The sequence below is a fragment of the Chiroxiphia lanceolata genome, chromosome 3 (assembly GCF_009829145.1).
Source record: "Chiroxiphia lanceolata isolate bChiLan1 chromosome 3, bChiLan1.pri, whole genome shotgun sequence".
In the NCBI taxonomy this organism is placed as follows: domain Eukaryota; kingdom Metazoa; phylum Chordata; class Aves; order Passeriformes; family Pipridae; genus Chiroxiphia; species Chiroxiphia lanceolata.
Window position 1 is genome coordinate 101,635,343 of NC_045639.1, and position 21,451 is coordinate 101,656,793.

Here is a 21,451-nt window from a genome sequence, read left to right on the forward strand (position 1 = left end):
GTGTCGGTATAAAATTGTAGCAAACCGTTTTTATTTGCTGAACTGGGACCCGAGGCATTTGTAACTCCTGACTGGGCAGCTGGGTGGTTTCCGTGCTGCGGAGCAAAGCGGATCAGGGCAGGGCACAGTGTGCAGTGAAGGACCTGCACATGCTGCTCTCTCGGTACACCAGTGTCAGCCCATGTGGCAAGACCTATGGACACAGCAGTCAGTCCTGGAGAAAGCGCAGTGCTGAGTAAAGACAATAAATGCTCAGTGAGTCTGGATGACATGCTAAAGATTTTATCGTCAATAAAACTTCAGTTTTTAGGCTGACTTTTTAAATATATAGGCTGCTGCAAAATTGATTAATTTACATTGTAGTAATTTCAGAGTGTCCTCAGTCTGGCTGATGGAACTGCATCTCCTGTCCCTGAATAGTCTGTATTATCTGACAATGTAATGTCTACATTATCTTTCATATTTCACACATTGTGCTTTCATTTATTTCTTCATCCTTCCCCCCACCCCCAGCTTTTCCATCTCTTTCCTACAAGGCATTTCCTGCTTCGTTTTCTGCTGTCACTTGTCTATTCCTTTCCACTATGCCTGCTTTCACCTCAGTTTCTAATGAGTTCAAGAAAACTCTGGTCTTTTCTTTTTCTTTTTAAGCCCTTTGATGCCTTCAGGTTTATTCTGCAGGGATCAGCAATCAGCCTTGGGCTCACTTTTCCATCTCTACCCTTAGCGACCACAGGCCTGTTGCAGAGAAGGAAAGCCTTCCTGGCATGGTGTGTAATGGAGGGTATAGAAGCTTTGCTGCTCTTTACAGACTAGTCTGAAGCCTGGCCCTTGTATTTTATGGGCTTAGATTAAGCAGAAAGTATCTTGTTTTGACTCTCTGGCACATTTTGTGAAATCAAAAGTACTGCTACAAACCTGATGCAACTTGTTTGTTTATTACACAGGTGTGAATGACCAGTGCGCATAGATGGTAATTATCAGGTGTGAGATTTTAAAACCATATTTGTTAAGTAAGTCATAACAGTAGCTAATTCTTGTCCAGAATAAATCCCAGTTTTTCTAGATGGCAGTGTCAAAAGACAGTCTAGGAAGAGGGGCAAGCGTGAACGAGACAGTGGTTGGCCAGATGGCTTCCAATGCCGTACAATTACGTGTTTTTAGTGGAATTTGTTTGAAAGGAAATGAACGCATGAAGAAGGGAAGGAGAATGCTGAAGGCAGGACAGAGGCAGAAGGAAAGGTAAAGGGAAGGACATGAAAGGTGGAGGGGAGCAGTGCGATTGAGGTGAAAAGGCTGAGCGAGGGAAGAAGTTGTAGGGAACACCAACCAGTGCAGAGCAAGGGGAGTCCTGCCAGAGCGCTGCCACACCAGGCTGGCATGGCTTTATGCCCCAGCCAAAGCTCTGCTAAATCCCTTTGTGCTTCTTGCCTGATTTTACTTGGTGATGATGCAACCCTGTTAGTGACATCACATAAATACACCTACCAGTGGTGTTGCAGAGTCTAGATTGTGACCGGCAGATTAGTCAGTGGTGTCACAATCCGGTGTTTATATCATTGTCTCCTGAATGTGGAAGTGATTGCTATGGTGATAACCAAGTTTTCATCGGTGTATCAGGCTGTTAAGAAAAGCCATCCCTTTTGCAAAGGCAAACAGCTTTCAGTTACTTGGAATAAAATCGTAGTAAACTCAAATTAAGTAGGAATACCAAGCGTGGCACGTTACTAAGATTTTAGCAATTTGGGTGCAATGTAAACATGTGACTGAACTCCAGCACATACTGCATCTGGGTCACCTACGGCTACAGGGCAGTATTATATTTTATTGTTAATGAAAAGTTTGCACCTGTGCCAAAAAGCAGTGATTGTGTCTGCATATCCCAGAATTCTATGAACAGACGCAGGGAATGTGAGGACTGAATGACACCTGACAAAGTCAGCAGTCCTTCCCAGAGCTTGTGATTTGGAGCTAGTTTTGTAATTTGTTTTGGAAGCAAAGCGAGTTATACTTATTTGGAAAAATGTAACTTTCTGATATCTTCATCAGATGTTAGTATTTTTTCCATATGTGAGGGCAGGTAAGAAATTTTTTTCTATGTAATCTTCAATTAGATTTTTTAAAACTGTTTAAAAATGTAGAATACCTTTTACTGGATGTCATAAAGAACAATTTACATCAGTTCATTTCACTTTGTAGAGCGAGATCCTACTTCAGTAATGAATGATATTTATCTTTGTCATCCTAGTGGCAATGTTTGTAGATCTAAACAAAGCATTTTGTTTCTAGAATGCTAGTTGTAATCCAGTCAGAGGATATTAAGCAACTTCCAGGATTAGACCCTTAGTTAAAGTTTGTTCTCTTCAGTTTCATATTTCCTTCGGTTGGCTGCTTGAATTGTCCTTCTGTAGTTTTGCATTGGAGTATATCCTGTACAAATAGGGAAGAGATTTTGACCTAGAAGGAGAGACCTCTTATTAGTGAGCATACTTTTAAATTACAGTAGCTATCTGAAGCATCTTGACATCTGATAGATAGCATCGTTGCTGTATGGGTTTGATTCAACTTGTTACTTAAACAAGCAACCTCCCACCCTTATTTCTCAAGGAGAAGCTGAAGATCTTTCTGATTTAACTTCATGCATGCCACTTTGGATATATCTGGTGTGTTTGTGATGTTGCTGCTGGTGTTAAACTGGAGGATTTCGATGCATTTGCAGCAGTAACTCCATTGTAAACCTCCCTTTCTCCACAAAGCCGGGTTCATCTGTAAGGCACCAAACGACACATGGATCTACTGCCCTTTGGCAGCTGCTGTAGTGCTTGTGCAAATGCACAGAATCACGGAATCAATCAGGTTGGAAAAGACCTCTGAGGTCATTGAGTCCAACCTATGACCGATCACCACCATGTCAACTAGACCAGAGCACCGCGTGCCTCGTCCAGTCTTTCCCTGAACACCTCCAGGAACGGTGACTCCACCACCTCCCTGGGCAGCCCCTTCCAATGTCTAATCAGTCTTTCTATGAAGAAATGGCCCCAAACGTTCAATCTGAATCTCCCCTCGCGCAGATTAAGATATACATTAAAGACAATTCATACAATTGTGTTCGGTTTAGATTTTCATAAAAGTGGCTATAGTACATGGAAAAAAATAGTTATATGGGACGGGAGAGAGGGAGAAGGGAAACACAGAGTACTTCCCGCGTCCCCCAGTGTGAGCCCCAATGCAGGGGCGGGTCCCGGGGGGTGACGGCCCCTCTCGGGCGGCGCCAGGGAACCCCCGGTCCCCCCGTTCCGGGGGGTCTCTCCCGCCGCCCGTCCCGCTCCCTCGGCGCTGTCCCTGCCCCGCACGCGCGCCGGCCCCGCCCCCCCGCCCCAGCCGCCCAATGCGGGCACGGCGGCCCCGCCCCTCGGCTCGCAGCAGCCAATGGGGGCGCGGCGAGGCGCGCGGCCACCTGCGGCTGCGGGAGCACCTGAGCGGGCGAGAGCAGCCGACAAAAGCCGTGGGAGCGGCGGGTGCGCGGCGCTGCTCCTCCCGACCCGCCCGGCCAGTTCTGCCGCCCGCTGCCTCCGCCAGACATGACACAGGACTACGACAAGTGAGTGAGCCAGGCGGGGAAGAACCACCGCGGCCGGTCCGACCGGTGCCGCCGCCCCGCCGGGGGCTGCGGCGAGAGGGGCTCGCCGCCCGGGGCCGCGCCGGGGGAGCCGCTCTGCCGGGGTCCGCCCCCCTCCGTCCTCTCTGCGGGGGAGTGACCGGAGGCTGCGGCGGGGCGGTGCGAAATGGCGGGGGGCGAAGGGGGGGGGGGGGGCCGAGCCCCGAGGGGGGTCCTGCGGCGCCGTGGGGCCACCCCGGCGGCCACCCCGCCCCGCGGGGCGAGCGGCGAGGCCGGGCCGGCTTTGAAACCCGATCCCTGCAGCGAGGCGTGGGGCCGCCCCCCGCCCCGCGGGACCGCGCCTTAAATGCGGGCGGCAGCGGCGGCGGCCGCGCCGTCCGGAGCAGCGGGCGCGGAGCAGCGCCGGGAGCCCCCTGTGCTGGGGCCGAGGGACCGGGCCGAGCCCCTGCGCCGCTGCCCGGCGGCCGCAGCGGCCCCCATGGACTTCTACGAGGCGCATCCCTCCGGCAAGGTGGACTTCGGCAGGTAAGGGGAGCTCCCGGCGAGCTCGGCTGCGGCGACCCCGGAGTAGCCGAAAGTGGGTGCGGAAAGAGTTAAACTGAGCTCGAGGTGTGTGTGCTGTAACTCCGCGGTGTTGAATGCGAGACGTCGCCTTCAAGCGGATCCCGGGCGGTGTTTAAAGATTCCGGTCTGTTCCTGCACTTGTCACCGTGTCCGTCTGTAGACGGTGGCCGTGGACGCTTGAATGCCAGAAAATGGGGTAACTCTGAACTGATTTGATTTGAAGAACCGATTATAAAATTGCTATACTGTGAATGGTTTGTGACTCAACGCACTCCTTTCCTAGGGAAAGCATAGGTTTTTACCAAAGTTTTTATTTCAATATGCTACCCTATAAAGAGGACTCCAGTGCAGCAGCTCCCTAACTCGTCTCTGTGATTAGGATTTTTCATAGGTGTTCTTATTTCCAGTGACACTTATTAGATAAGGCTGTAGCAATTTGGTTACGTGCACTTCGCTGTTCTGGCACGCAGGAGACGGTGAAAGAAATCTTCGGTGCTGCCTCAGCATTAAAGGTGTGCGCTGAGCAGGAGCAGTTACAGCGCTGCTCAGGCTGGGCAGCCCTGAGCGTCGCCAGGTAAATTGCAGGGTGAGGGAGAAGAAGGCAGGATCCTGGATCACCGAAGTAAGTAGGAATAGTTTCTGTGATCTGAACACAGAGTGTTGAGGGCTGGGGGATCCTCGCAGGCAAAGAGAGAGTATCTGCTTTTTGTAATACTTCTCTGCTCCCACTGCATTCACGTAGAAAATGAAATTCAGAAATTATTAAAACTGCAGTAGGAAACTTAATTCCAGCCTTTGCTGGACGCATCTACTACTTTGTGAGCAGGTCCGCATGCCAGTTATCTTTTAAAACTTAGGAAAAATATGTTTGCCTTCTCTTATTAATATGTTCTTGTTTTCGTGAAAGAAGCTGTGTTTCTCCTAAAGGATTAAGTTCCTGCCAAACCCTGCACTTCTCCTGATAATTCTGCAAATAATTTTTTCAGGATTGTTTGTAGCAGGGTGGGTTACCTGTAGGGCAGTGTGCACTGTATTTGTGTGTTTCAATGACAAAGAAATCACACAAAAATATATAGGTTTTGCATTTGCTATGTTTCTGATTAGTTGCTGTTTTAGTTCTCAGTATTTTTGGTTCTTCCTTGGTTCTCTCTTTGTATGTGTGTTGCTTTGCTGGAGGGAATCAGCTTAGTGCTGTGAGTTCTAGCAAGGCTCTTACCCCTTCAGCTTCACAGGGATGGATAAAGTGAACTGCACCCAGGTTACTTCCAGTTACTTTTTCTCTATGAGAGTGTAACTGGAGGATTTACCCATTTGCAATGGATATTGGAGGCTTCTTTTGTCACATTGTATAGGAATAGGAGTTTGTATCGTGTCCCTGAAGAAAATTCTGCTTTGTCTTCTGCTGCTCCCCTGACTTTGATAGAAAGATGTCCTCAATACTAGAGGTATCCGCATTCTGTTGCGTACACAAATATGTGTGAAGACCTAAAGAAAGGGCTTGGTGCAAGAGCTTGTCTCCTTTGTCATCGTTGTTTGCTTTCTGCCAACTATATAATACTGATTTATAGCCAGAAAGTGCTCTTACAAGTCCTGGAAACTCCCACTTGCTTTCAGTGTCTTCAGCTGAGCCAAGCTGTCCGATGGAAGCTCAGCAAGATGACTTGTGTAACTGATAAAGCATCGAACGCGTAATTTGCTTTGCAATCTTTTTGGTAGAAGGTGGTGATAAATGTAGGATACTGCTAAGCTGATTATAGTGATTAGGGTATTTCACAACTTTCTATTTCACAACTTTTTGTACTTGTAGTATATTTCAGTCCCTGAATGCATCTGGGTAAATAGATGCAAAGAATGCTTATCTACCGGGGAAAGCGTGTGATGGTGGTAGGGAACTGCTTTTTATGGGGTTAGTTGTTTTTAAATAATTATTTATTTATTTTAAACTATTAGCAATTCATTAAAGATGACAAGTTTGGGATTATTTAAGAAAATAAAGAGGCCTCCCCTTCTCCCTCAACCAATCTACAGTAAATTAATATTAGACTTGCACCGGAAAGAAAACTGTTTGAACTGGTTTAAAAGTCAGATTTAAACATTATCTTGAGCTGACTTGGAAGAAGAAGCATATATTTTACCAATAGAACAAAAAAAAAAAATACTAAGTTGTCTGGGCTGGCAAGACAGCATTTTCTGCACATGTCCTGCTTTTGCCTGTGGGCAGAAGGTCCAAGTTATGTTGGAGCTTTTCTGTTCTCAACAGTCTCAAAATGTTCAGAGTAAAAATAATTTCTTTTTTATATATTGCAACATAAAGGGAATAACTCAGATTTTTTTCTTTTTTTTTTCTTCACTTATCTGTTGAGGGTGTTTCAAACTGGTGTCATGGATTATTTCAGTGGTAACCAGGCAGTAAATCTTTTGGTTTCTTGTCAAAGGAGAACGCTTCCATGTTGATTTCAAGTCCCCTTGACCAGTTTCCCTCCATAGTCTGTAACTAATAGGTAGCTTCTAGGTGGTGTTTTTAGCTATATTCTGGGAGCAAAGACACTTGAAAGCACTGGAGGAAAGAGATGTTTTGTTAATTCACATTTTCTGGTTCCATGTGGTAACTGAAACAGGTTGCAGCTTGGCAGTATCACATAGGAGGCTTGGTAAGTGGTAGGCTAGTGTGTGTGCGTAACTCTTTCTGGGTTGGATTCAGAGCATGAGCAGGTCAGGTGCAGTCTTAAACGGCTTTGCCTTTTTATATAGGCTGGTGTAATCCATCTGAGTTTGGTCAAATTAATCCTGATTTACACCGAGCATGAGTGAGATCAGAATTAGGTTTCTGGGCTTTTTGTGTTGACTAATCCTTGTAGTACACTGAATCAGAGTGTGAACCCTGTGAAACTGGGGCAGCTTATTTTGAAGAATTTACAGAATGTTTTTCATGTGTACTAACAGGTGGCTTTTTTTTATTTCTTTTTTTTATGATTCAAGTAAAAGACCTGTGTTGGTTCTTCAGAATGATTCTCTCTACTCTCAGAGACGTCCTTACACCAATGAAGATGAGGCCTGGAAAACCTTTCTTGAAAATCCCCTTACAGCAGCTACGAAAGCTATGATGAGCATCAATGGGGATGAAGACAGCGCAGCTGCCCTGGGACTGCTGTATGATTACTACAAGGTAGATTGGCGTGGGTACGCTCTGGCAGCCAGAGGAGCTCTTGTTCCACTTGTAGGAAAGGTGTCATTTGCTAGAGGATTTTACAGAATCTATGAATAGATCATGAGGACTTTAAACAATGTGGTTTTCAAAGGGAAAAAATTCCATATCTCTCTATGTGAAATGTGGTTTATTTTTAGCTCAGTAAAATAAGATCCCCTGGATCTTAATGTAAAGGTTTGGTAGCACTTTGCTGCTTTTCAGCTTCCGCAGCACTTTCCTTGCCTCTTGACCCTGGGCTCTGCAGAAGGCAGTGAGTTATAGAAATAGTCATGAAGAATGACACTTTGGTATCATATCCCTGTCTGAATGTAAATATACATGGAGAATGAAACTTCTCTTCTTTTGCTCATGTGGTGGACCATTGGCTTTGGCTGGGGCTTTGTTGCGTTACCTTAGTCTCAGGTGATACTAAGCTATGACTACAGATTTTGGGTGGTGTGTGAGGCAGAAGTGTCCACCTGAAGGAGTTGCTATCTTCATCTCTCTAACCCTCAGTGAGCTTCAGCTGCTGTAATCTGTTAATCCTTTGGCAATTGTGGTTCTCTTCCCCAGTGTTCATGGTCTTCTTGGAGACATGTGCCTTCCTAGTTGCTCACAGCTGAATTAAGTGGTCAAACAGATTCTGGTCTGCATGGGGTGCATTTTGCTGAGCTTTCTTTCCTAAATACCAAAAGTATAAGCCAGGGTAGTTGTCTCTGGTCCAGGTCAGAAGAGACCAACAGGCATTTCCAGGCAGGGAGGGGTCCTGCTTGTGTTAAGACCACCTGTGTTATGGTGGCCTGGTTTACTGGGTGAGATGCTTGTTTTTCTTTGCTGAGCGTGCAGGAGTCTGACTTGGCTCTCGTGCCTGGCATTTTGGCTAGTGCCTTTCAGCAGTAGTGAGTGGAGTTGCCAGCCTCAGTATGTTCTTCAAGCACAAGGAGAGGTTGCTGGTGCAGACAAAATCCTTTCCTGCCCTTTCTAAAAGTTGAACACCATCTTATGTATCAAAATATTCTTGTAATGCTTAATATGGAGATTAACGCTCCACACACACACGACAGAATGCCACAGACTCACTGATGTGGATGTTATTCAGCTAGTTTGTGAGAAAACTGGCTTTCTGCTTGTGCCTGTGCTTGCTATGCTTTTGGGGCGGGAAAAAAAAGAAGAAACAACAAACATGCTTTTCACTGGAACAATTTTAATCCACAAAATCAATTTTGATCTCTAAACCTGTAGATTACAAAAGGAACGTTGATGTGATCCTTCATGCTCAGCAAAGCAGAAGAGATTTGCTGTACATAAATGCCTAATTCAGGTTTCCTCTTATGTTTGGGTATCAGTGGGTGTACAGAAAAAAATCAGTGGAAGAACAGGTATGCTGCACACCTGGGTGAAGCAAAATAAGTTAGAGGTTGAAAGATTTATTGTGGGCTGTTAGGGAGTAATGTTGGAGAGATGATGTCTAGGCAGTTCTAGTACGCCCCCTCTGCAATGTTAAAGGCAGCCGATGAGATCACTTTTGTATTAAAAAAAACCCAAATCAGCAAAACTAAACAACTTTCATTTCCTTCCATTTGACTACTGGGCTACCTGATTGCTCAACTGTGGTTAATAAGGCCTTATAGGCAACAAATTTGAGAAAAATCTATCATTTGGGAGCACTGGCCAAATGCAGCTTGAAAGACTCTTACAGACTAGCTAGGGCTGGTCTCCCAGCAGTCTCCAGCTAGATATTCTCCAAATTTGCTGGTTACCACAGAAATCTAAGAATTCTGGTGTTATTGGAGATTCATGGTTACATAGAAGAATGAGGACTTAGTTTTCACTTGGGGGCTGTTTAAAATAGTATGCTGTTCATGCAGGTATTCTATCAGCCTTTGAGTTAGCACTAAAGTGGTAATTCTCCATGCTGGACCCAAGCTGGCAAACAGAGGCAGGATCTGAACAGGCTTCAGCAAAGGAGAGTGGTGGGAGTTCCACTTGTCCATACACCAGAAGGTGTTTGCTTTCCTTGTTCAGGAGGCGTGTTGAGGGTGGCAAAAGTCCTGGGCCCTACATGTGGGTTGGCAGGGGAGCTTGTGTGGACTTGCTGTGTGGCTGAGGGGACCTGAGCACCACAGGCTTGTGCCAGTGGTTGCAAGAGCTGTTTGGGTTGCTGAGGCACTGGCTGTGTGCTCCATGCAAGAAACTGAGCCACCACAGCTCCAAGAGTTCACGGTCTGTGTGCCTTGGCCTTGCAGGGCAGCCGGGAAAATGGGTGTGTATGTGTGTGGATGAGGTTACTTGTGTGATCGGTGTTTGTGTTTTCAGGGCCAATTGTGTCCATGGCATAAAATATGAGGAGCAGTATTGAGCTGTCTTAAATCCAGAGCACTGGTTCTTACCTTTTGTTTATAAAATATTTAGTATAGCTTGGGCCAGTGTGTTGTGTGTGGCCATGCACAAATATGATCTGTAACATCTCAATATGCTTATTGGACCTGGTCCTCCACAAATCCCCTGGTGTCCAAGAAGAAAGGAGAGCTTCAAGTGGTCTTAGCGGGATGGCCTAGAGAGCATGTGTTCCTGGGGAAGTGGCTATGGAGCAGTGTCCTTTCACAAGCTTTGAGTTCATCCAGCAAACTGAACTCTGCCAGCCTGCAGAGGAGTAAACCTGCACTGCCAGCACAAACCTTGGGAAATCTCCTGGTCCTGTCCACCTGGGTGCTGATGCTCCAGCCAAGGATGGATGGCTTTGTGCACTGGTTTTCCCACCAGCTGGTGCTGACAGGAGCCCAGGGCTGACACAGCTGACCAAGTCAGCTGCAAGGGGATCTGTGGGGCATCTCCTGGGATGGGCTTGGCATCCCCAAACCTTGCAAATATTGGTCAAGTGGTAATGTTAATAATGACTGGCCATCAGGGAGTAACACTTTCATAATTTGACCAAAAGGCTCTGTTTTAAGGAGGTATGTGGTTTTTTTTTAATGGGAGTAAGAATTGAATTGTAATATGTCTTAAATTTCCCAGGTTCCAAGGGAGAGGAGATCTTCAACAGCTAAACCAGAGGTAGAACATCCTGAACAAGATCATAGCAAAAGGTATTATTTTTGTTATGCTTCTCTGCTTAACTCCCTTCCCTCCTAGACCACCAAAGCTGCTGAAAGAAAGTAACTTGCTGCACTATTGTGTTGTGCTGGAAGAGACAGATTGTTTGCTTTTACTCTGTGCCTCAGATTCCTGTGTTGTCCCAGGAACAGGATGGGGATTGGAGAACAGTGTGGAGAGTTGAGGCTCAAACTGCTTCTTGTTGCCATCCATCTGCTTTTTGTGTCCTAGTGTCACACAGTCAGCATAGCAAAAGCTGCTCTCTCTAACATTAGACACAGTCTGGTAGCACAGGCACCCCTTCCCCAGGCTGTGGAGGTCGCTGGTGACCCTTTTATTTTTGCATGAGGTTACTTCAGTTACTCTCTGCAGATGTTGCTCTCGGGTGCCAGCAGCATTGCTGTTTCATGCATTGGGCTAGTAGGGAAGGACTTCAAAGTGCTTGTAGTTTAGTTTTGGCTTGATATTCGTTGGACTTCCTTGTACCCTCGGAACTCCTTTCTTTCTTCCCTTCCTACCCTCCCTGTCAAGCAGAAATGATATTAAGTGAATATTACCAATGTGAGGTTCACTCGAGCCAGGCTTCCACTTCTACCATCCTCTTTTTTTTGGACAGATTAGAATGCTTTAAGGACCCGAGGTGAGGTTTTGTGATCTGGCTGAGCTGATTGAATACCCTGTTGTTTAGAAGAGCAGTCTGGTTCCCACTGCTCCCCTTGTACCAGCTCTGGTCTTACACTGACCCATCACCAAACAGGGAAAAAAGGTGGCTTGTTCCAGCAGAACAAGCTGAACTGGTTCATCCTGGAGGCAGGGGAGCATCAGAATTGGTGCAAGGGAGCGGGCAGGACCACTTTGTGGGGAGGAGGGAGAAAGGGAGGGCAGGCTGAGTTAGTGGCTACTAGCTGTGAGGTCAGCTCAGCCACAGATCTCAGTGTTGTCCTGGCAGAAATGAGTGTGGTGGGGTGGAGAGCGGCAAGTTACGCAAACCACTCCCAGGAGTCTCAGTGTGGATTTTCCTGGGGGTTTGTGCATGAGAGAGGGGTGTAATTTCCCTATTAGTGCTTCTCGAGTGGTGCGCAGTCCTGGGGCAGAGAAGCAGCAACGTTGCTCTCAGTCCTTCTCTGTCTGCCAAAGAGCAGTTCCATGGAGCCTTGTGTGCTGATGTGTGGTGGGAAGGGCCTTGAAGCACTTAGTTTTGGACTGCTGTCTTCCAAGCAGTGAGGATCTGGGCTGTGAACCCTCACCCTTTGCTCCGGGGTAATTCATCTCCAAGGTGGGCTGGTTAGCAGTGGGTGAGGAGTTTTTGGTTTTTCATGTGTTTATCAGCTTTTCAGGTTAGGATTGAGCTGTTCTGCACAAGCAGGAGAGTTGGTGTCAGATATCCTTGTCTAAAAGACCGAGAAGTGTTTCTAGCTCTTGTTTAATGAGAAAATAAGCTGTATAACTTATGCATGATTTCTTTTTGCCCTTTTTAGGAACAGCATCCCAAATGTGACAGAACAGTCGCTCATTTCTGCTGGAGAAAACAGAGTCCAGGTTCTGAAAAATGTGCCTTTCAATATTGTCCTTCCACACATGCCCCAGATGGGCATGGACAAGCGAGGCCACCTCACAACCCCTGACACAACAGTCACCGTTTCGATTGCCACGATGCCCACCCATTCCATCAAAACGGAGACGCAGCCCCATGGCTTTGCCGTGGGCATCCCACCGAGTGTCTACCACCCCGAGCCCCCTGAGCGAGTGGTGGTCTTCGACAGGAACCTCAATCCTGACCAGTTCAGTTCCAACACCCAGCCCCAAAACTCCCAGAGGCGAACACCAGACTCCACCTTCTCGGAGACTTTCAAAGAGGGCGTGCAAGAGGTACCAAGAGAGGCAGTTCCCTGTGTATGTCTGTGTGTGTGTGCCTGCACGTGTCTTGATCTGGATGGAGAGATCCAGTTGCACCTTTAACTGTTCTTGTCACATGAATCAGTAATCTGTTCAGTGGTAATCTGTTCAGTGGTTTAGGAATAGAAGACTTTCTCAGAAAGGTGCATAAGTATAACTTAAAATAAAATTTTCACGGTGTGAAATTATTATCAAAAGCAAATGACTAATCTTACCAGTGACAGAGGCTTTGGCTTGCATACTGTGGAAATGGTTATCTCGATCCACAGCACTGAGCCACGTTTTGCAAGAGTTTAGCACTCCATGGTGCCTTTGCAGGTACCAAACTGAAGTGACTATGTCTGTAAACTTCCTTACTGCCAGTTTCTAGGTGTGGTGTGTATCAGTGGAAAACAGTTGGATTATGTAGGGGCCTTGAGTGAGAGTTAAACCTGGCTGAAAATCTGTGGGGTTTGTTTTATGGTACCAACTGAAAACAACAATGTTACTGTGTTTGATTTTTAAGCCAAACCTTAAAGAGCTATGTAGCTATGCCCTTTCTTTGAGATTTGGGAAAGCTTTAAAATGTTGCCCTAAGCTGACTCAGAAGGCTTGTCAGATGTTGTTCTTAGTTGACACCCAGAAGTTTTGGATTAAAACACTACTCAGGTGTCCTGTTTGTGCAGACCAAAAATCAGTTGTTATCTGATGATCAATTTACTTGCCAGAGGTTCTGTGGTAATGAGTATCGGTTTAATCTTGACTTTTCTTGTTGCTGTTGTGTTAATTGTTGTGTTTTGTTTTGTGTCTACCCCAGGTTTTCTTTCCTACTGAACTGAATCTGCGAATGGCCAACATGAATTCAGAAGATTATGTTTTTGACAGCATTTCTGGGTAATACTTTAAGGCCCTTATTTGCCCGTATCTTCCCATTCTTTGACAGTTGTCCACAAGCAAACAGTACAGCTCATGCCATTCTGCACCAAGTCTGTCAGATACTGGAGGTGCTGTGGATCTCAAAACCACAACAGTGTCTGCTCATTTGAATTTCACAGCTGAAAATCCTACCTTTGTCTTTAAAGAAAACTACTTCCAGGAAAACTACTTGCAGGGTTGGAAATACACCCTGCTTCGGTCACTGTCCTTGCACCAGTGCCCTGTCCCCTGGGAAGGTGCAGTGCTATCTGTCAGCTTTTCGGTGGTCTGGGAGTTTGCTTCCAGCTGTGTCCCTCTCCCTGGTCAGCTTGTCTTATTCTCTCTCTGCTGGAAATCTACAGCAGAAATAGGAACTCATCTGAATTCCAAGGAAGGGGAGCAAATTACTTATTTGATTAGTTGCAGTTGACCAAGAGGGCCATGGCCACTGAATAGCTTGTGAATTTAATTAAATTGCTAATAGATACTTTTCTGTTCTGTGAGAGCAGCTTGCTGCTCTCAGCCTGAATAGGGACCTTCCAGTCTTGCCTGCTGATGTGTCTTGGGATTTAGCTTGCCAAGAACTTCTCTTAAATGTTCATTCATGAAGGAAATGGTTGAAAAAGGGGCTCATCCTGTTTTCCAACTTCCTTGCCTGTTGATGGCTTAGTGAGTCAACTAACGACTTTGGAATTTCTCCAAATTAAATGTGGAATGTTTAGTCGGCTTTCCAGGAAAATGCCTTAGCAATCACTACCCTCTTTGCTCTATAGGAATAACTTTGAGTACACTCTGGAAGCCTCCAAGTCCCTCCGACAGAAGCCTGGGGACAGCACAATGACTTACTTGAACAAAGGTCAATTTTACCCCATCACGCTGAAAGAAGTCAGCAGCAGTGAAGGAATCCATCACCCCATCAGTAAAGTCCGAGTGAGTGGCAGCTTTTGTGGTTTCTTGGGAAAGAGGGTGTGTACAGTGGTGGCCTTAAACTCTCCCAAAGTGCAGTAATCTAAATTAGAGCATCAGCACTAAGGCCAGCTTACCCGCGCTCTTACGTCAACGTTGGTTCCTTTGCTGTCCACCTACTTCCACACCAGCCCATCCTGGCTCAGTCTGTTAAGAAGTGGTGTCAGCACTTGTGTAAAGATGATGCAACACCTGGAATGAGATCCTTGAATTCTAGTTAGGAGAGCAGCTCTGCTCTGTTTATGACCCAGAAAGTGATGCTGTCTGCCTTCCAGTTCGGCAGCAGTGTGGCAGGTACACTGTGATGCCTCGAATGGGAAAGCCTAAAGTAGAAAACCTGATACCAATGAGAACTTCCAAAACAAATGTACTCTCTGGCCTTTTATCTTTCACATTTTTGTTATTTATTTTTTTTAATCTTTCTCTCCCTCTCCTTTCAGAGTGTCATTATGGTCGTGTTTGCTGAAGACAAAACAAGGGAAGATCAGCTCAGGCACTGGAAATACTGGCACTCAAGACAGCACACGGCCAAACAAAGATGCATTGACATAGGTAAGGAACACTCATTGCTGGTGTCAAACTTCATGCCTAATTCCTTGGCAAGGTTTGGTTTTCTGCTAAAGCTTTGTTATTTTAAGGAACACTCTCTGCTATCCATGGGTTTGCTGAAAGCCCAGAGAGAGCTTTTGATTGCTTGGAGCTAATGCAGTTTTTAGGACTCCTTAAAGAAACTGATCTTTGGGGGATTTTGGTTGGTGGTCTTTAGACGTTTGCATTAGGAGATCTAACACCCTCTTTCAAACAGCAGTTGCTTTGGCATGTCCTGGTGCTTGCAACTAAATCACAGCTTGTAGTCTCAGTGTCTGTCCTAAATATTGTATTTCTTCAAAGGACAAGATCCTCATAGAAGTACCTCAACACTAATGATCCTCCTTCCCACAACTTTGCTCACAACTGGTCTTTGGTACATGTGAAAAAAGAAAACACTGCAAATTTCCACTTGCCTCCAGACAAGGCTGGGGCTGGCTGACTTCCAGCCTTCTCTGGCTGAAGGCTGGGTTGTACTCCTCGTCCCTTCCTTCTGTGAATCAAAGCAGGGATTAATCACCTGGCACTTAAAGCAGACGCGCATGCAAATCTTTGTTTGTTATTGAAGGAGTTTATTGAGAGCTTATGTCCTTGCTGTGCAGGGTAGAGTTTCCTGCACATAGCAGGTTATGGCACGGAACACCTGATATTTGGGATATCTTCCTTTCTCACTGGAGTTTAGAATTTCTACAAGTCCCATTTTCCTCCTTCCTCATATTTGTTGGGGTTGTTTTGTACAAGAACCATTTCCAGGCTTTTTAATGATCCATTCCTAAGTACAGTTCAGCTTCCTTCGCTGAAGAGTTGCAGTTTCTGGCTGCTTTGTGTGACTAAGGACTTTATATAGTATTTCTTCTTCCTCTCCCTCATGAATCCTTCTTTCTAACAGCTGACTACAAGGAGAGCTTTAACACCATCAGTAACATCGAGGAGATCGCTTACAACGCCATATCCTTCACTTGGGACATCAATGAGGAAGCGAAGGTATGTGACCACGATTATATTTCCTGTCCTTTTAGCAGATTCAGGGGCTGGGGGAGGGGAAGGGTGTGTGGCCTACCTGGTGATTAGCATGTAACAAGTTTGTTTACGCTCTTACATTAGGCAAAACCTTCTGGCTATTTCTTAAGAGGGTTTGGATGTGCAACTGGGAGAGCTTTGCAACTGCTTTAAGGTTCTTGGCAGAACTGCCTGCCTGACAGACAAGTACTGACAGAAGGAAGCACTGAGCGTTTCCAGAGCTGATGAAGTGGTGCGGGAGGTGTGATGGAGCACAGCTGGGCTTGGCAGTGAGCACAGCCTCCTGAAGGATCCCTGTGGGAGGCAGGGGGCAGCTTCTGAGGGAGTTAAGGCTGTAGCAATGAGCTTGCCTTCAGCAGAAGAGGGAGTAGCAGCTGCCTCTGAGCTCCCAAAGCATGTGTTGCTTAAACTATAGATCCCAACACCCAGTGACCTATTTCAAAGTAGAGCAGCCTCCTGGTGAACCCTGGTTTGATCTTTTCTCAGAACTGTGGGCACTATGGAAGGTGTGTAGGTAGGGGCAGCATCCCTAGCTAGTAGCTAACTGCAGCTGTTTGAGCCACTCCAGCTTTTGGAAAAGGCCTGTATATCTAAAGGTGCAAGGACAACAGGTCAGAGAGTCGAGTTAACTCGACATTTCCCACCAGTTTGTTGCTGGAGTCAAAGAGCAGAAGTTTTCTTTGGAGAGTTTCATTACTGTTTGGATTTTCGTGAAAAATTGGGAACGGTTCTCCTTCAATTTTTGGAGACTGGCTGTTCCCTTGCTAGTATGGTATGTGCTAGTCACCAGCATCATGGGGAAAACTACTGATGGCTGCAGAGTGCCATATCTAGGGAGAGCCTGGCTTGGGGGACATGGGAACTCTCAGTCTACAACACAGGTCCTTCTCTGGAGCTGTGTGTGCCAATGTGCTCTGCAGGAGGAACAAAGGCTGGTGTCACTGTACAGAGCTCGCTCTCACCATGAGCTTTGCTCTGTGCTACACAGTGACTGTGGAGAAAAGGTTGTATGGGGAGTGCTGTTGGGTTTCAGCTCTGTGGGAGACATTTAGGATGCTTGGCAGGCAGCACTGAGGAACTGTGTGTGCTGCTGCTGAAAGTGCTGCCTTGCACCATGTGTGACATTGCTTATGAAGCTGGTGTTGAGTGCCAGGCTTTCCTGTTCACCAGGTTTGGCTTAAGTCAGGTTGAGAGGGCTGGCAGGGAGGGTCTTACCTGCTGGAGAATGCTAAAAGGCTGACATGATTTCTGAAACATGAAGGACTTCGCTGTGTGAACAAGCAGATGATGCTTCAGAAGGGCAGTCAAAAGGAGTCAGTAAATATTCTCAAAGTGTTATCCTGCTGCCACAACCAGTCAGACATTTAACAAACCTGGGTAGTCAGTGTCTACAAGGTACACAAAGGCTTAGGATTTGCACACAGGGGTGGATCGTGGAGACAGCAATTCAAGTCCTCGGGAAGATGGAAGCACTTTCTGCAGCTGCCTCTCTACTGGCTGAGCCATTCTGCAGCAGTAGGGATGGGTCACTAACCCAGGAGCAGGGCTTAGAGGTGGTGCTGAGAACCCTCTGGCTGCCCCAAGGAAAGCCATCCCTTCCTACCAGGTAGTTATTGCCCAGTCACTCTACAGACCCCTGAATGAGTAGTTTCAGTCTATGATATAGCATCTTGTAAAGTTCTAAGGACCCTCATGGTGATACTTCATCTCAGGACTGAACTTCATGGGATGAAGTTGTGGTGGGGGGTGTGAGACAGACTAGTTTGGTAGCTAGAGAGACAAATTTTCTTCCACATTCACAGTCTTAGTGTGTGAGATCCATATACTGTGAGTACTGGTTTGTATGAACCTGCAGAGGGGACTGTTGATACCAAATGTGCAAGCCTTGGCTCCTGGTATCAGAATCATATTAAGACAAAAATAGTCTTGACTTCAGTGTTTAAAGAATTGGCATTTTTAGCAAGTGCTCTGTGTGTTTAAGTGTCTGTTTAACTTCAGTATTTTCCCTGAGTGAATGTGTTTTGTCAATGGTTGAATTTCTCACCAGTAGAGCTGCAATTCTTTCTCAACTTCTGTGATCTTATCAGGAGATGTCTGAGCCAATTTCAACAATTTTTATTGCATGGTTCATTTACCTTGCATGCTCTTGCTCTCTCCCTCCCCCACTGCCCCCCCAACAGTAGTCTTAAAGCATATGAAGAGAGCAAGGATTAGACAGAGCTGAGTTTCTAATGCTGCAGAAAGTCCTTCGCAGTAATAAATAGTGTTTTGTGTTTAATAACAGCAGAAGTGCTGCATAGATGGTATGTTTAACCAGCCAGCAAGCCTTTGATTATTAGAAATTTGCTTCCTGAGCCCTGGAGTTACCTGGACCAGAGCCAGGTGATTCTTCTGGGCTTACTGCTTCTCCTGTTTCCTTCTCTTGCTTTTGCTTCCAGTTTGCTGTGGGAATGATTTGATCCCAGTGTCAAGCAGCATTGCAGCAGTGTCAAGTGGGAGGTGATGAGGCTCTGTGTCTGGGATTTCTGATGTAGTTATTCATTTAAGCACGCAGGACTCTGGATGTGTGTCATATTTAATGTAGAAGTAGCATATTATCACAAGGAGTTGCCCCTAGCAGCTCTGGGACCAAGTTCTTGCCTTCTTGTGGGCATGTGCAGGGATATTGCACCTTTGCCACTGTCTCTGTTCAGGAGGGTGTCACCTGCCAGACAGAGTGCTTTGCTGGTCCCCTTAGGGCACTGTGAGGATTTAGTGAACTACACCTTTCTGGTGAAGAAACACTCCTTTCACACAGTGAGTCATGTGCTTCCTCTGTGGCAAGGAAAATGTGTGGATTTTGCAGCTGTGGAGTTGTGGGATGGAAAAAAGAAGTTTGAGATGCCCTTAGCAACAAGTATTTCCATTTCCCAGTTGCATTGTGCTGGGAGAGCTGAGAGCAAGGCCAGGGCTTTGGTCACTGGATGCATCAGATATGCCTGGCTCTGCATGGATGGGATTGTCACACAGCTGGCTGTGTTGTTGTGCTGTTTGTGAGCCTGTGGGTGTAGGAACCAGGAGGATTTCATGCATGACAGATGCTTCCCACCCTGAGACCCAGACTGCATCCATAAATTTCAGAGCAAATTCGCTTCTCTGGCAGCTCCCCTCTGCCCTCTTCTGTTATTTTGGGACATCACAGGATCTGCTGAAAGCAGCTGCTTCATAGAAGAGGCTGGGTTAAGTATTCTCTGACCTTTGCAAGAGCGTATTCAAACTGGAAAAGGGCCCAGGATCCAAAGGCTCCTTGCTCTGAGACAGTGAAGGGAGCTGAGAGTGGGGGGAGGAAGGCCAGGCTTCGAGAGGAAAAGGCAAACTGCCCTGAAATGGTGCTGTTGAGATTAAAAGGAGAGTGTGGTCAGGGTTAGAAAGATTGTCAGGAAACACTGTGGAGTGATGAAGTGGTAATTCAGATGGGTTTTCAGGTGTCTGTGTTAGGGGTGAGGTCTGATCTCATCACCTCACAGACCAGGGAAGGGGAATAATTGGATGAGGAGACAATCACGCTTTGCGAGAAGGAAAGGGAAGATGGTGAACTGGAAAATTAACGTTAGATGAACTGGTACGTTGTTGAATGGGATATTTAAGAAAGCCAGTGTAGCTGCTCAGTCAGGAGCCATCCTGCTTGGGTGGAAGCACGATTCGATGAGTCTGACAAAGATGTGTAGCTGATACTCACTTGCACACAACAGGTAGCGCTGGAGTTACCCTGAGGCTTATGGAGACTTCAAAGAGTTTCCCACCCCATCCTGGATGTCTGCTGGGTTGGGCAGACAGTTGAGGTGGGGTTCTTCTCCTGCAAAGAAGCTTTTAGATGTCTGAGCATATACTCGTCATCTTTCACATCTATGACTTCATTAGGGACAGGGTGTCTAGAGCTAGGATGGAGCTTTCTCTGGAGGTGCCTGCCCCTTGTTGACTAAGCAGGCTTGGCTATCTTTAAAATGGGGATTTTAAAGGTAGGGAAGAGAAATTGTGTCCTTGCAGTCCTTTTTGTCTTTGACCTCTGTATGTCAATCAGGAGAAGCGTTTATAGATTCAGATAATGAGTTTTTGAAGTTGGGAGCCATCTCTTCCCAGGTACAACACACCTGGTTCCCCATTACAGGTCTTTTAATGAAAATTGCCATTATGTGCGTGGTTAAATGCACATTTCATGCTGCTCTTCATACTGTTGGCTGTTGTTCTGTTACCTCTATCTATTGTGTTACCCGTTAGGCTGCAAAGCAAATTCTCTGTCCCTTAACTCTGGCCTGGGGACATGGCCTGCTCTCAGGTCAGTGGCAGCTGAACAATCTGGACAGATTGGTTTACCCAGGGTTAACTGGCTTTGCTGGATCCTGCTTTGCACAAATCTTGTCTGAGCTCCTGCCCTGTGGAGCAGGAGGGTTGGGGCCTCCTGTCTGAACAGAGCGACTTGTGTGCGTGGTGATTGCGAGATCCTTCTTGCCCTGTTTTTGTAGCTCTAGCAGTGCAAGGATGCTGCTGTTGTGCTGGGGCACCCCTTCAGTGCTTCCCAATGGGTTTCTTCTGAAACACAGCATTGCTTCCAGCAGCTCCCAGAGAAGGACCCCGTGGAGGTCTGTCTGGCTTGCTTAAGGCTAGATGGTGGGACTGTAGCCAAAAATGATGTCACTGCACATTAAGGGTTCTATTGTCCTCCTACTCTTTCCCTCCAAAAAAAAAGGCATTGTAAGCCAGATGCTCTGTGTGAAAAGACCCTTTCTACTAAGAAGGGTGTTAGTGTAACAAGCATTTTGAGCTGGAGAGTATCATGGTAGAGCTTTTTCTGCTTTTTCACAAATGGAAGGTGCTGAATTATCTCTTAAGTGATGCCCTGAATGACAGAGCAATTAATCAATGCTTCTTTTTTTTTTTTTTTTTGTCTAGGAAGAGTTGAATGGTCCTATATTACAGTAATTTGTGTCTAATTTGGAATGGCTTTTTGAAATAGCAAATTGGGCAATGAGGGTGGTCTTCTTGGCATATCCTCTCTTGTCTTGGCAGGATTTTTTTGTTCAGATGAGCTCAGTTTTTGGAGGGGGTGGATCTCTTGCTACAACTTGAAGTGAAGCTGGGCTGTACGCTGATTTATTTTAAGAGTTTATTCTAGTGTAATCCTCTCTTGGTGTTCACTGTAGGAAGAATTTCAACTTTTTTGACTGATGAATGTTGCATACATTTATATGGATGCCATTATAATGAAGCAGCAGTCATATGCCTCATTAAAGAAGGTGTTGCCACCTTCAGCAGCATTGAGGAGGTACAGGTTTGGCTAGTTGGAAATGAAACTATGAAATGTGATGAGTCAAACATACTTAAAGGGAAGAGATTGGTGTGAAGCCAAGGCTGCAGACCACAAATACTTTGAGGCACAAGTACACACAGCCTTTGGAGCAGTGACATAGGAAAGTCATAGCAAGTATTGCTTACCTGCCTCTTAACACACACCTCTCTCTGCTCTGTCATGGATTTTCTGAAAAACAGGCATATGCTGCCCTTGATTTTAAGCATTGTCAGCTAGAACCAAGTTTTCAACTCACTGTATTTCTTTCAAACTTGGTGTCCCAAGTTCTGCCATTGTC

The 21,451-nt window shown here is 46.1% G+C and overlaps 1 protein-coding gene across 1 annotated transcript in view; it reads left to right on the forward strand.

Moving 5' to 3' along the window:
- Window positions 1-3,492: 3,492 nt before the first annotated feature.
- The window catches only part of GRHL1 (grainyhead like transcription factor 1), a 39,190-nt gene continuing 21,231 nt past the window's right edge, over window positions 3,493-21,451 (forward strand). The window contains exons 1-8 of the mRNA XM_032684412.1: window positions 3,493-3,601; window positions 7,163-7,349; window positions 10,386-10,456; window positions 11,942-12,332; window positions 13,156-13,232; window positions 14,027-14,183; window positions 14,660-14,771; window positions 15,697-15,791. Of these exons, the coding sequence (XP_032540303.1) occupies window positions 3,582-3,601; window positions 7,163-7,349; window positions 10,386-10,456; window positions 11,942-12,332; window positions 13,156-13,232; window positions 14,027-14,183; window positions 14,660-14,771; window positions 15,697-15,791 (1,110 nt within the window). The 5' untranslated portion in view covers window positions 3,493-3,581. The remainder of the gene's footprint in view (window positions 3,602-7,162; window positions 7,350-10,385; window positions 10,457-11,941; window positions 12,333-13,155; window positions 13,233-14,026; window positions 14,184-14,659; window positions 14,772-15,696; window positions 15,792-21,451) is intronic.